General features: G+C 42.1%; 1 protein-coding gene across 1 annotated transcript; it reads left to right on the top strand.

The window, feature by feature from the left end:
* Positions 1 to 398: 398 nt before the first annotated feature.
* On the top strand, positions 399 to 8,576 carry C12H2orf78 (chromosome 12 C2orf78 homolog). The gene is made up of 3 exons (XM_054473493.1): positions 399 to 604; positions 4,906 to 5,655; positions 6,496 to 8,576. Exons 1-3 carry the CDS (start codon positions 508 to 510, stop codon positions 8,418 to 8,420), a joined length of 2,772 nt encoding a protein of 923 aa, XP_054329468.1. The 5' UTR covers positions 399 to 507; the 3' UTR covers positions 8,421 to 8,576.
* The last annotated feature ends 5,951 nt before the right edge of the window (positions 8,577 to 14,527 follow it).

Raw genomic sequence — 14,527 nt, 5'->3', positions numbered from 1 at the left:
AGCAGCAGTAAATTCATTAATCAGATTCACTGAAATGGTTTTAAAACAACTGTAATTGCTCAACTTAGACGTCCCTTTCCTTTCCCCCAAGGATATTGTGTATGTACTATAGAATTATAAATGCATACTATTATGTAATATGAAATATATAAAATATAGATGTTAGTTAATTATATTAGTGAACATTCATGAGAAACATTGAGATGATCTCCCTAACATGAAAGCCTGGGGGAAAGTGGGACTATCATGTCTGTCTCGCAGATTTCACCTCCCCAGAGCTCAGCCACTTAGTGCTGTTACAGCTTTCCTACCACCTCTGCCAGCCAATCCTGTCTTGTTGGGAATCTGACCTCCCTATTGGCTATCGCAGACCTTTAAACTGCCTGCTTTGTGACATCATTCTCCCACCAAACCTACCGCCACCTGGTAGAATCTTGGGGTTTCTTTGTATCATCGCAAGGGGCCAGTGACCAGTAACCAGTGACCAGTGGCCTTCATACTGGACACATGCACTGGTTGGCTTCAGCCACCCAGACATCCGCTAGTATCGTCTCTTCTTCCCTTGTATCTGCAGTTGATGTTTCTTCTTCTCTGACCATGTCAGGTAAAGAAAGAAACTTTTTAAAAAGGTTTTCATGAGATTTCTTTGCCCCTAAATTTAGATTTCTTTCCCCCTATATTCCCAAACAGCTTGGAATAACAGGGAAAGTATTGACGCAGAAATCAAAAGACCTCATTTCAGTTTTGTCTTTGACATTTACTAGCTGTGTGACTTTAGATAACTTCTATTCTCTCACAAAATCTGTTTCCTCATCTATTACATTAGGATAATAGACTGGCTATTCCCCCTGGCCCTTTTCTTTTCTGATACTGAGTCTTAAAGGGTATACGTATAGAAAATGAAATCAGAGACTTTCTGAGAGTGTTCATTTCAACAGAAACAGAGAAAAAACCGAAGTGGCCTAGAAAACTAGCAATATATTCTGAGATGTTTCATGTGTAATAGTCTCCCTCCACTAATATTTCAACTTTCCTATTTTAAATTTAGTGATGTTTAGTGATGTTTTAAATAATATTCAGCCAGGCACGGTGGCTCACACCTGTAATCTCAGCACTTTGGGAGGCCATCTCCCTCACTAATATTTCAACTTTCCTATTTTAAATTTGGTGATGTTTACTGATGTGTAGTGATGTTTTTAATATTCAGTTGGGAGTGGTAGCTCATGCCTGCAATGTCAATGCTTTGGGAGCCTGAGGTGGGAGGATCGCTCGGGCCTAGGAGTTCGCAACCGGTCTGGGCAACATGGCAAGACCCCATCTCTACAAAAACTTTTTAAAACTCAGCCAGGGTTGGGGGTATGCCAGCTATTCAGGAGGCTGAGGTGGGAGGATCAGAGGACTGCTTGAGCCCAGGAGGTTGAGGCTGCAGTGAGCCATGTTCACACCACTGGACTTCAGCCTGGGTGACAAAGTGAGACCCTGTCACAAACAAACAAACAAAGAAAAGTAATATTCACGTTTTGGAGATTCCTATCTAAACTAAGTGGAAAGAGAAAATGGAGAGTACTGGGTTATAAGGAGGCAGGTATTCTAGGGTAAGTAATTTGGTATTTTAATTAAAGCAGAAAGACAGGGTCCCCTACTTTTCCCCTTGGGATAGGCCGTGGAGAATGATAAAATGATTTTAAAAGAAAAAAATACGTTTTAAATTTGAAAAAAAAAAGCAGAAGGACAACAGAGTGAAATCTATTCAAAATAGAGCAAAATGAAGTTGGTTTTAGCAAATGCTTAGATCAAAGGACTAGGAAGGAAACAGGCTAGAATACAGTATACCTAGGAAAAGCACCTTATCAGAAGTCACATTCAGTTGTTTTTTTTCTGTTGCCTTTTTGAACATAGATGACACTTGACAGTTTTTAACATAAATATTTTAGAAATATACTTTAGAGGCTGGGCAGGATGGCTCACACCTGTAATCCCAGCACTTTGGGAGGCCAAGGTGGGCTGATGACCTGAGGTCAGTTCGAGACCAGCCTGAGCAACATGGAGAAACCCTGTCTCTACTAAAAATACAAAATTAGCTGGGCATGGTGGTGCCTGCCTGTAATCCCAGCTACTTGGGAGGCTGAGGCAGGAGAATCGTTTGAACCCAGGAGATATAGGTTGCAGTGAGCCTAGATCATGCCATTACACTCCAGCATGGGCAACAAGAGCGAAACTCTGTCTCAAAAAGAAAATACATATATATATATATATATATATATATATATATATATATATATATATATGTTTTAGAAGTGATGCCTCCAGGCCGAGCTTGGTGACTCACACCTGTAATCCCAGCACTTTGGGAGGCTGAGGCGGGTGGATCACCTGTGGTCAGGAGTTCGAGATCAGCCTGGCCAACATGATGAAACCCCATCTCTACTAAAAATACAAAAATTAGCTGGGTGTGGTGGCAGGTGCCTGTAATCCCAGCTACTCAGGAGGCTTAGGCAGAAGAATCTCTAACCTGGGAGGCAGAGGTTGCAGTGAGCCGAGATCTTGCCACTGCACTCCAGTCTATATGACAGAGCAAGACTCCATCTCAAAATAAAAGAAAAGAAATGATGCTTCCTACAAACAAGAAACTAATAAGTGGTTACCTGGAGAGCTGGAGGACATGTAATATGCAGTGTGCTGTTTCTAATTTTTAAATTATATGGACGTTTCTCCTATTAACAATAAAATTGTTTTCTGAAAAAATAATGTATCGTTATTTGCATCAGAAGAACAATACCTTTGTGTGACAAGTAGCTTTCAAGTAAAAGTTGCTTTTTTATCTTAATACTTTCTTCCAAAAACAGAGTACATACTGATTTACAATGGACTGCTTTTAGACCTAAGAATAAAAAGTCAAGCCACATATCAGCCACATATCTCTAATTCCATATCTATCTAAGCCAAATTGTCTGGAGTCCTTTGAACTTTCCTCCATTCAAAACATTTTTTAATTGGATTCTAGCAGTTGTTTTTTTTTAGCTATGGGCATGTCATTTTCCTGGATGTTGGAGACGATTATAATCTAGGTTTTGAGGATAAATATTAAAGCTCTCATGATACTTTTTAAGGGTTCTTTTCTAATTGTTATATGGCTACAATAATTTAAATATTATACTAGGATTAATACCTGTCATTTGCTGGGTAATATTCATAGAAATATGAATGAGCATAATAATTCCTTTACACTTATTTTTTGCATTCTATTTTGTACCAGTTTTTATTGAAATATCTATCCACATATATTATGGCTATTTTACATTCACATTTACTGCATTTTTCTGCTTCTTACACACTTTTTGCTTCTTACACACTTTTTGCTTATACAGTTTCTCTGTCTATACATTTTCTGCTTCTTATACACTTTTTGCTGACACAGTTTCTCTGTCTATATATGCTGGTTAGAAATTCATTCATTCTATTATGGGCTGTTTCTTGGTTAACAGTATTCACTAAGAAAGAGTAGATACTATTCAGTTTCCTAATGTTGCATGTATGGTAACAGCTTTAGTTAGTAATTTACTATGTTTTGATGCTAGCTACATACCCCAATTTTCATTAATATCTATATATTGTTTTAGTTCCATGATTTTATGTTTTTAATTATTTTGTCTGTTTTTTCAGAACTTACTATATCTTCCTCATTATAAGTCATATGTAATCTATCACTTTTATTCATGTATAAATTATCACTGTTATTATTTTATAACTGCTTTATAGACAGGCAGCCTGAAGCTCAGAGTTTAACTAGCTTTTTTCTTTCAAAAAGCATTTCTTGGCCAGGCATTGTGGCTCACGCCTGTAATCCCAGCACTTTGGGAGACTGAGGCAGGCAGATAATCTGATGTCAGGAGTTCAAGACAAGCCTGGTAAACACGGCAAAACCCCGTCTCCATCAAAAATGCAAAAAATTAGCCAGGCAGAGTGGCATGCACCTATAATCCCAGCTACTCAGGAGGCTGAGGCATGAGAATTGCTTGAGCCCAGGAGGAGGAAGTTGCAGTGAACTGAGATCAAGCCACTGCACTCCAGCCTGGGTGACAGAGTAAGACTCTGTCTCAATAAAAATAAAAAATAAAAATAAAATAAAATAAAATAAACACACACACACACACACACACACACACACACACACACACATTTCTATCAGGTAGTTATTTTGACTTATGACAAAAAGCCAGGCTTGAAGAGGGCAAAGAATGATCTTTTAGATTTACCAATGGCCTGGGTTAAATGTAAACTCTAGGACATATCATATGACCTGCAGAAGCAAAATGTGACACTAAGGATTATAAAGGTAATAGCTGTACTATATTCTAGTAGACCAAAAAAATGCCATATTAAAAGTTCTAATTTCCTGGTTTCTGGTCTATGCTCAGAGCAAAGACTCCTGGCAAGGAAGTCAGGTTCTGTAACCTGGTAATGATATTAACATAATGGTAAAACTTAAACAGGTCAATCTGACCTCTCAGACTCATAAAATGAAATGTTAGAACTTCTCTAAGGACCTCCTAGTTCTAAAATGCTCCAATTCTAGGAAATAGTTATGAGTCTATACTAGCCCAGATTCAAGGGAAAGATAGGGAAGGGAGAAGGTTGCTTCTAGCCTAGGAAATAATGTATGAAACCAGACCACTTGGGTCTTCACATCTGTGTCCAAGTTGGACACAAAGATAGTTCATCAGAAGAGGACCAAACTGCTTCAGCACTCAAGGCCATCATAAACTGTTTGGCTTTTGATATCTCAGTGAGTATTGGTATTAGAGGCTTCCTGATTGCAACAACCTTAAGATAATGCTGTTCTTCAAATAAGGCGAGAATTTTTCAATCTCATAGGTTTTTTCATCTCTCTCTTGTTTCCTACAGAAGATTTCCAAAATACATCTTTACCTGGAACTGCAAATTCTCTGCAGCTCTCTCTTCCTGTGGTGAGCAATGCAGCTTTCTTAACAGGAAGCATCTCCAACTTCTCCAGAGCCTCTGCTCCAGCCATCAGCTCAGCATGGCTACAGCCATCAGCCTCTGGCACCTCCTTCCAGCCACTCATGGGCAGTGCCTACCTTTACCAACATTCTAGCACAACTATGTTGTCTGGGGTTACTGGCCAGAGCCATATCTGTACTTCAGCTGCCTCTTATCCAGGCGTTTTTGAGTGGGATAGTACAGCAAGCACAGTAAAGAAGTCATTCTCACTCAGGGACTTCACTGTGACTGTCACTGATCAGAACGCAGCTGTCTCTTCCATGTCTATGACAGCCCAGTATGATAAAACTTCAGATACTAATACTATGGTCCCTCTGTATCCATCACTATCTGCCAGCCTTGTTCAAGGGACACTAACTCAAATTCCAAATCAGCAGGGCCATAACCTGTCACTTCCCTACCAGATAGGAAGCCAGGTCTATTACTATAATCAAGGCACACTGGGGCCTCAACTATCCTGCCTGCAATCTTATGGCTCTGTGTCATACACAGGATATAGGGCTTCTGCCCATCAACCAGAAATGGTGATGGTGCTAAAGGAGGTTCAGCCCACAAATGTCCTACCACCAGTCTCTACTTCTGGGATGTATTACTCTGTGTCTTCTCAACCCATCACAGAAACCAGTGTTCAAGGTGAGTACAAACATCAAGAAAGGAGAGGAATAATGTCAGCATTGAAAAGGAGGGTCAAATCTGTAGCTGAGTGGTGAGTCCATGGATAGGCAGAATTTAAGTCCTGAGACTTCAACCACTATCCTTGGGCAGTGCTCTCCATTTTCAGACTCTATATAAGAACACGTTATAAGTGGGAAAGTGGAACACTGTAATGACCATCTATGCTACATATAAGAGAATCACAAGAGCATACTGAGGGATACAATTTTTAGTGCCCTGACTGATCACTTCCCCTGCACTACCACACTGTAATGTCCTTCCTTAATCTATTACTTTAGTCTCTTTGGAAGGCACTTCAGAACTCTTATTTTGGCAGTGACATTTTGATTTTCCTTAACTTACAATAGGATTTAAGACCTTGTGTTCAGAGATCCTCTCCAAAACAAACAGGCTCAGAATCTGTGCTTGCTTATATATTTCATGAGGAAGGGCTCCACTCTCTACCCTAGTCCATGGTGTAAAGTGTTCTTATTCTCTCAGGAGAGTGGAGAGAATTGAAAGGACCCTGTAAGAATGTGAGGCTTTATAAAACGTCTCCTATTTTAAAAATCACTTTCACTTTTTGACTTACAACAACCCTATGAAATACAAAGAAAACCAAGAAACAATCACATCAAATGATAACCAGTAAGAGAACAGTCACTGCCAATCTCCTAATATAGGGTCTTGTCCATGGTCCTTAAGAAGAGCAAGTAGAAATGTCTTGCCCATGTTGGAAAGGTATCCGATTGCTGCACTGGTGTGTAGGGGGAGCATCTCACTTACCAGGGACTGACTTCTTCCTTGATTCCTTTGTAGTGATGGAAACTTCCCTGGGGATGGATACTTCCCTGGGATTGCAATCTCCAAGCCAGACATTTTGTCTGCCACAAACTCCAGAATTCTCCAAGTCCTTCAGTAGCAGAAATACCCAGACACTTGAGAGTAACCCATCACCTGAGCTTGGGGACATTTCAATGATAACTCCAGTCCAGAGTCCTACTAATCTCTTGACACTGTCTCCAGCTCCAAGCCAGGAAAAAAATGAGAATGAGAATTTGGATGAGATTAAAACCAACCTTTCAAAGCCTCTAGATGTCCACCAGATCCTAATAGGAAATCAAGATCCTCCACTACTTCCTGTAGAAATCCCCGATATTCACTCGCTTCTGGCCTGCATTGATCCTCTTGGCCAAGAGGAGCAGCCTGGTTCTGAAAATGCCAATCTAAGAAATAACAGCCTGAGTCTTGAGGACCAAGGGATATTTGAAAATGGGATTGAGTCTAGCAGTGATTTGGCAGACATCACTACATTGGTGGAGGATACTTACCTCCCCCCGATCTTCAGTTCCTTACAAGATCTTGATCAACCTGAAGGTCCCTCAGCAAAGAAAGCCAAAGATACCAGTGCCATCAAGGTAAATCAGGCGCAGGAAAAGTCATGTGTCATAAAGGGTCACTCTGATCAAGTCAGGAAGAACAAGCATAAAGCTTCCGAGCCTATCCAGGGTGCTCCCAAGGCCAAAATCCAGCCAAAGAACCCAGAGTGCCTATTAGAGGGAGAAGTGGTTGTTTGCAGTGCTACAGTCAGTGACAGCGCTTCTGTGAACAAGGCCAAGCATTCTAGCAACAAACCTCACAAAGATGCATCCAGTAGGATCAGCAAAACTAAGAGCCATGGGCAGGAAAAGACCAAAAGGAACAGAAAGAACAGCTCCAAGAAATCTGAAGAGAGTAAGCAGTCAGGGAACAAAGTCAAGGTAGAAGAGAAGCAAACCATTCCCAATATGAAACGGAAGAAAAATCAACCTGAGCTTAGCCAAGAGACCTTTAAAAAGCCCCGAAGCTCCCTAGGCATGCACATGCTAGAGTCTGTGCAAGTTTTCCATGCACTCGGGAAAAAGATCGATAAGAAAACTGGATTCTCTTCCTCCAGGACCCTGGGAAGCTCAAGCAACACCCAAAACCGCCAGCCATTCCCAGCTCTCAAACCATGGCTGGATACCCGACATGAGGGTAAAGGCCCGGAGAAAATTCAAGTCAAGGCCCAGAAACTAGATGGTAGTACTGAAAAAGAGTGTCCATCTCCATCCCACTCTGAGTTGCCACCACCTGGGAAGGTCAAGTTGATACCTTTGCCCTTTCTGACCCTGGACCAACCTCAAGCTCGACCTGTTTCTCGGCGGCCAAACCCTCTGGCCTCACGTAGGCCTGCTGTGGCTTACCCTGCTCAACCTGATTCTACTAACTCAGCTCAGTCGACTGCAGTCAATCCATCCCGACCAGCTCCTACCTACACATCTTTGACAGGTCCTGCCACACCAGCTCAGCCAATTTCAGCCAAAGCAACCCAACCCGGTTCAGCCAACCCTACCCAGCCTACTGTCCCTCAATCTGCTGCTTCTAGGCCATCACCCTACAAAACATCATCTTGTTCTTCTCTGCAGCGGGAGCCTGTTTCCACTGCTGTGACCAGTCTCCGGTCACTGCCCAAGCCTCAATATCAATTTCTAATCCAAGACTTCAGCCTCCAACCCCGTCCATGGAGGAAACCCACTGTTCCTGAGCCAGTAATGTCAACGCCCATCACAGAAGAGCAGAGGCCAGAGCGTGAGGCCATGAAGAGAAAGGCTCAACAAGAGCGTGAGAATGCTGCCAAATACACCTCTTTGGGGAAAGTGCAGTTTTTCGTTGAAAGGGAAAGAGATATGGAGATTGCTGAATACTATGGCTACACAATCTAAGAGCTGAGATTGTTGGTTTTACTTTGGATACCACTGGTTTTCCACATATATAGATAGATACTAATTTATTTATTCTGATATATTTTTAAAACATAATAAAGAAATGTAATAGAATTGATTAATAGATAAGTAATAAAGAGGTCTTTTGAGTTTTGAGATGCTGTTGACTGTGGGTTTTCTTTGGTGGGGGTGGGGACCAAAGGCTGCATTAGAAAGAAGGAACTATGGCCGGGCGTGGTGGCTCATGCCTATAATCCCAGCACTTTGGGAGGCCGAGGTGGGTGGATCACCTGAGGTCAGTAGTTCGAGACCAGCCTGGCCAACATGGTGAAACTAAAAACTAAAAATACAAAAAATTAGCTGGGTGTGGTGGCGGGTGCCTGTAATCCCAGCTTCTCAGGAGGCTGAGGCAGGAGAATCACTTGAACCCAGGAGGTGGAGGTCGAAGCGAGCCAAGATCATGCCACTGCACTCCAGCCTGGACAACAGAATGAGACTCCGTCTCAAAAAAAAAAAAAAAAAAAAAAGAGGGAACTAAAAGTTGGATGGGAGAATAGACAGAAAGGGATAAGAATTGAGGAAACAGGAAGGAACACGTTCCAGGACTAAGAAGGTCAAATGGGGAGAGATTTTATGGGCTTATACAAAGAATCAGAAATGGGGAAAATGGCAGAAGTAAGATGCAGAATCTGAGGTTAGGACTAAAAGAATAAAATTTGGATATAAATTGAAGATGGCAGAAGATGAGGCTGGGTAGACCAAAAGAAATGTACAAAATCTCCCATGGATGATGGCCTTATGTCTCATGGCCTATGAGATAAGTATTTTAGAAAATAAGATTCAGGTCTCATCAACAGGTTTGGGTTACCTTATACATATATGATCACAGTTGGGAAAGTGAGTACAAAACATAGGGGAAATCTACCAGGGGAATGGCAAGGGCTCACAGTTCTCCTAGGTGCAGTTGATAACCTGGGGCCCAGCCAAATGAACTGCAGCAGCATGAAGCTGGCCCAGAACAGACCCCAGAGTATAGATCTCCATTTACTCAACCAACACCTATGCAAGGGGCAGTGAGACGCACTACTTCAGTTCACCTTCACAACAACACACAACACCAGTAACACTGTGCCACTTTACTAGTGAGGTTCAGCAATGGGCTTGGGTCACACTGTGTGCAAAGGGGTAAGGCCTGTGGGTCTCCGAAGTCCTCAGCGTCTGCAAGCGCCTGCAGGCAGCCAGCCTGGCTTTCAGACCGCGGCATCCGGAGGTTACAGGCATACTAAATCAAGCTTCTGGAGGGACTTAAATATTAAGAGGCCGCCAGGTCCTCCTCCACCCATTCCAGCACGTGCAACCTTCTCGGCCATCACCATTAACTGAAGGACACGAGAAAAAAACGGCTTGGAGCGTCCATTTTCACAGGATGAGTGGTGGGCGCGCGCGCGCCCTGGGTCCCCCTCCAAAAGCCGCAAGACGCAGGCGCCCAACTGTCCACAGACGCTCCTTAGGGGGAGCCCCCCACCCCCGCCCCTCGAGGCACAGCGGGAGGTAGAAAGGGTTGGGGGCGGTGGGGGGAGGGCAGGAGAGGAATGGGTAGGGGAAGGGAAGATGGGGTCAGTGGATGGTCACCATGGGAAAATCAGTAGTTTACTTTTTAAAAAATTAGTTTCTGATATATAATTCACCTAACATAAAATTCACTGTTCAAAATCCATACGATTCGGCCGGGAGCGGCCTGTAATCTCAGCACTTTGGGAGGCTGAGGCAGGAGGATCACTTGAGCTCAGGAGTTCGAGACTAGCCTGGCCAACATGGTGAAACCCCGTCTCTAATAAAAATACAAAAATTAGCCGGGCGTGGTGGCGCATGCCTATAATCCCAGCTGCTCAGGAGGCTGAGGCACAAGAATCGCTTGAACCTGGGAGCAGGAGGTTGCAGTGAGCCGAGATCGTGCCACTGCACTCCAGCCTGGGTAACAGAGCGAGACTCAGTCTCAAAACAAAAAACAAACAAAAATCGTACAGTTCAGTGGCATTTAGTATGTTCACAAGGTTGTACAATCATTACAACTATCTGAGCCATTACCTTTTCATTATCCCCTGCAAAAAAACCCTCTACCCATTAGCGGTCACTCCTCAATTCCCTCCTCCCTCTGACACCAGGCAACCACCAATCTCTGGATTTACCTTTTCTGGACATTTCATATAAATGGAATCATACAACATGTGACCTTTGGTATCTGGCTTCTTTCATTTAATACTATGTTTTAAAGGTTTATCTATGTTGTAGTGTGTGTCTGAAGTTTATTCCTTTTCATACTGCATAGTATTCTTATTGTATGACTACACCACATTGGCTTATCCATTCATCCATTACTAGACATTTGGGTTGTTTCCACCAGCAATTTATATTTATTGAGAGTTTATTCTGTGCCAGGCAGCACCTGGCTAAGTTATTCATCCCATTTCACAGATAAGGAAGTAGAGAATCTGAAGAATTTGCCCAAGATTAAGAGCTAGCTAGCAACTGCTAGCAATAGCTGGGATTTGAACACAGGCATTTTAGACTTAAAAGGTAATAGATTCACATGATAGAGCATTGGAAAGATACAAAATGATGACAATGGAAATTCACCCTTTCCCCAAGTTTCCCATCCACCACCTACCCCCTCCCTTAGAAGCATCTACTTTTGCCACTTTAAGGATTCTTCCAGATAAATTATTTATTTTTACCCCAACATGTACATATTACAATTTACAGAATAATCTGTCCCATTGATTTGAAATGTCACTTTTATGGTATACTACGTTTCTATGTGTTTGCATTACTCTTTTCAGAACTGTCCTGACTTTTTTGCCTATCTTTTGTTATTTGCCATTTGTCTAGAATTCTTTTTATTATCTTCTTTTTGATTTTTAAAAATTTCTTCTTTTTTAAAAGCATTATCCATTATGCTAATTCATTCTTTTTTTTCTTTTTCTTTTTCTTTTTTTTTTTTTTTCTTTTTGAGGCGGACTCTCTGTTGCTAGGCTAGAGTGCACTGGTGCCACCTGGCTCACAGCAAATTTCACCTCCTGGGTTCAAGCGATTCTCATGCCTCAGCCTCCTGAGTAGCTGAGATTACAGGTGCATGTCACCCTGCCTGTCTAATTTTTTTTTTTTTTTTTTTCCTGAGACAGAGTTTCCTTCTTGTTGCCCAGGCTGGAGAGCAATGGCACGATCTTGGCTTACCACAACCTCTGCCTCCCAGGTTCAAGCGATCCTCCTGGCTCAGCCTCCCGAGTAGCTGGGATTACAGGCATGCGCCACCATGCCTGGCTAATTTTGTATTTTTAGTAGAGCCGGGGTTTTGCCATGTTGGTCAGGCTGGGCTCAGTCTCCTAACCTCAGGTGATCCACCCGCCTCGGCCTCCCAAAGTGCTGGGATTACAGGTGTGAGCCACCGCGCCCAGCCTAATTTTTGTATTTTTAGTAGAGACAGGGTTTCACCATGCTGGCCAAGCTGGTCTTGAACTCCTGGCCTCAACTGATCCACCTGCCTTGGCCTCCCAAAGTGCTGGGATTACAGGTGGTTTTTAAAATGTAGCCATCATGCCCAGCCTGTTCATTCTTGTGTTCTTTTTACTTTAGTCTTCATTTCTGAAGTTTTTCTTTTGTTTTTAATCCTGTTCTGAGTTCTACCATCTCACCTAATTTTGATTTATATTGTTTTCTCACCTTTTTATTGCAGTAAAATACACATAATGTAAAATTTACCATTTTAACCATTTTAAGTGTACAATTCAGTGGCATTAAGAAGATTCATACTTTTGTTCCACCATTACCACTATCCATCTCCAGAACTTTTTCATCATCCCAAACAAAAACTCTGTACAGTACTCATTCAGTAACTTCCCATCCTGCCCCCCATGGTCCTTTCATCTTTTGCATTGTTTTTTCCTAATGTCTTTTAGCTAGTTTTGAAATAGCAGATTACTCTTTGGATCAGCTTGTGGGCCTGTCTTTTCTGACTGGCTTTTATTGTCTGACAGGATGCTATTCTGCTGCTTATTCTCTTTTTTCTTATAATATCTTTGTATGGGATTTGACTACGATCCTTTTCTGTTATTCATTTTTAGGTGAAATTGGTTTTTCTGCACTTTGAAAAGGAGGTGTTAAGGATAACTTTTCTAAAACTTCCCCAAACTTCTCTTTTTTAAAAATGTAGTATCAAATGACATGGTGTTTTGCTTTTTGACATTTCCTAGCTCTGTTTCCTCCCTGATTTTTATCCTTTGTATCTGTTGTTCCTCCCAGTAGTTTTTCCTTTGTGTTTCCAGGGCCGCATCCTGGAAAGGAGCTCTGGCTGCTCAGGCTCAAGAGTGGGAAGGGACTAGATTGCTTCAGTGCTTCAGAGTCTATCACAGGTCCCTTGTACTTACTCACTTTGTGACTGGGCAAAACCCCTCAGTTTCAGCTGCTGTTCTCACATTGGCCCATGGTACTTTCCAGTGAACTTCTGCTGGCAGTTTGAAGGCATACTGTCTACCACTCTCTCTTGTGTGGATGCCATACCAGGCAAGTCTGGTGCCCATTGGTGATGGTTTGCCCCACCCTCTTGTTTTGGGGTTCATAGGGAAAACTGTCCTCTAGTTTTGTGGTAAAGGCTACTTATGGGTTTTTTGTTTGGTTTGATCTATTTCCATGAGAGGATTTGAGGAGATTCAAAACTACACTGCTGCCTCCATCTTTCTAAAATCCTGCTCAATCTTTTGACATAATTATTTTAAACATGGGAACCCTGTAGTTCTCTGTTCCCTCTAACAGAGCTCCATTTGTCCCAAACTAGTTAAGACTCTGAGTCAGACAAGGCTTGCTGAGTCTCCTCTCTCTAACATGGCACCTCTGTACTTGCTCAGTCCATGTTTTGAGTGAGAAGTCAAAACACAACAGCCTAAAGGGCTCATGGGTGGACAATCTGGAGAAAGGCTCTGGTCAGAATGTGTATCATTTCCTTCTCTTTGTATCTTCTTTCCTAAACATGTATAAAATTGAATCTCTCATCTGCCCTCCTACCCCCATAAAAAAAAACCTGGTTCATACACAATTTTCTTTATCTCAGTTCATGGTAATGCCATTTTTCAGTTGCTTGGGGCAGAAAACTTTGAAGTCATTTGTAGTGATTTGTTAGAGCAGCGACTAGAAACTAATACAATGCTCTAACAAGTAAGGTGCCATCTGAAAAATAATATAATTAAGTTAAAAGAAAACCTTATTCTTAGCCACAATCACTTGCTAATGGTATATGTATGCCAGTTGGGTACTGTACATCTCAAACCTTAGAATCAAGTTGGATACTACCAGCATCACTTCCTGTTCCACACTTATTTGCATACGGCACTTGCCAAAAACCCAGCTTCACAAAGATACAGTATCATTGAAAGGAATGTGGCATGACCTGATGTTGAAAGTGTGAACTATACCTACTAGCTAGAAGCTCATACAATATCTAACAGATGTTGGGTATTGCTATGAATCTTTCACAAATTTAAAATACCTAGCTGCACCCAGATGAATCTGCTGTAGTGTCTTGGGAGCACACTGGTGCACTTTTTTTTCTTTTTTTTTAAGACAGGGTCTCACTGTCACCCAGGCTAGAGTGTAGTGGTGTGATCATAGCTCACTGCTGCAATCTCAGACTCTGGCCTCAAGAGATCCTTCCACCTCAGCCTCCCAAAGCACTGGGATTGTAGGCATGAGCCACTGTGCCTGGCTGGTACACCTTTTGAACCACAGTCCTAATTGGTTTTCCTGTTCCCAGCCTTTTCCCTAAAATTTGTCAACATGGCAGCCATAATGATCCTTTCAAAACACAAATCAGATCCTGTCACTCTTTTGCTTAATACTTCCCATAGCTTCTCATTTCTCTCAGAGTCAAAGTCAACATTGTTACAGTGGCCTGTGAAATCTTACCTGCAGCAGGGGTCAGCAAATATTTTCTATAAAGACTCAGACAGTTAAATATGTTAGTCTTTGTGGGATAGATCATCTCCGTCTCAACAACTCCACTCTGTGGTTGTAGCATGAAAGCAGCCACAGAAAATACATAAACAAATGAGCATGGC

The sequence above is a fragment of the Pongo pygmaeus genome, chromosome 12 (assembly GCF_028885625.2).
Source record: "Pongo pygmaeus isolate AG05252 chromosome 12, NHGRI_mPonPyg2-v2.0_pri, whole genome shotgun sequence".
Lineage (NCBI taxonomy): Eukaryota > Metazoa > Chordata > Mammalia > Primates > Hominidae > Pongo > Pongo pygmaeus.
This window is presented reverse-complemented; position numbering and strand designations above follow the sequence as displayed.

Bases quoted from the DNA above. Each gene is read 5' to 3' on its own strand.
- C12H2orf78 (XM_054473493.1), top strand. From the start codon at position 508: ATGCACTGGTTGGCTTCAGCCACCCAGACATCCGCTAGTATCGTCTCT. The intron at 605-4,905 runs GTAAAGAAAGAA...TGTTTCCTACAG, and splicing joins TTCTTCTCTGACCATGTCAG to AAGATTTCCAAAATACATCT. The intron at 5,656-6,495 runs GTGAGTACAAAC...ATTCCTTTGTAG, and splicing joins CACAGAAACCAGTGTTCAAG to TGATGGAAACTTCCCTGGGG.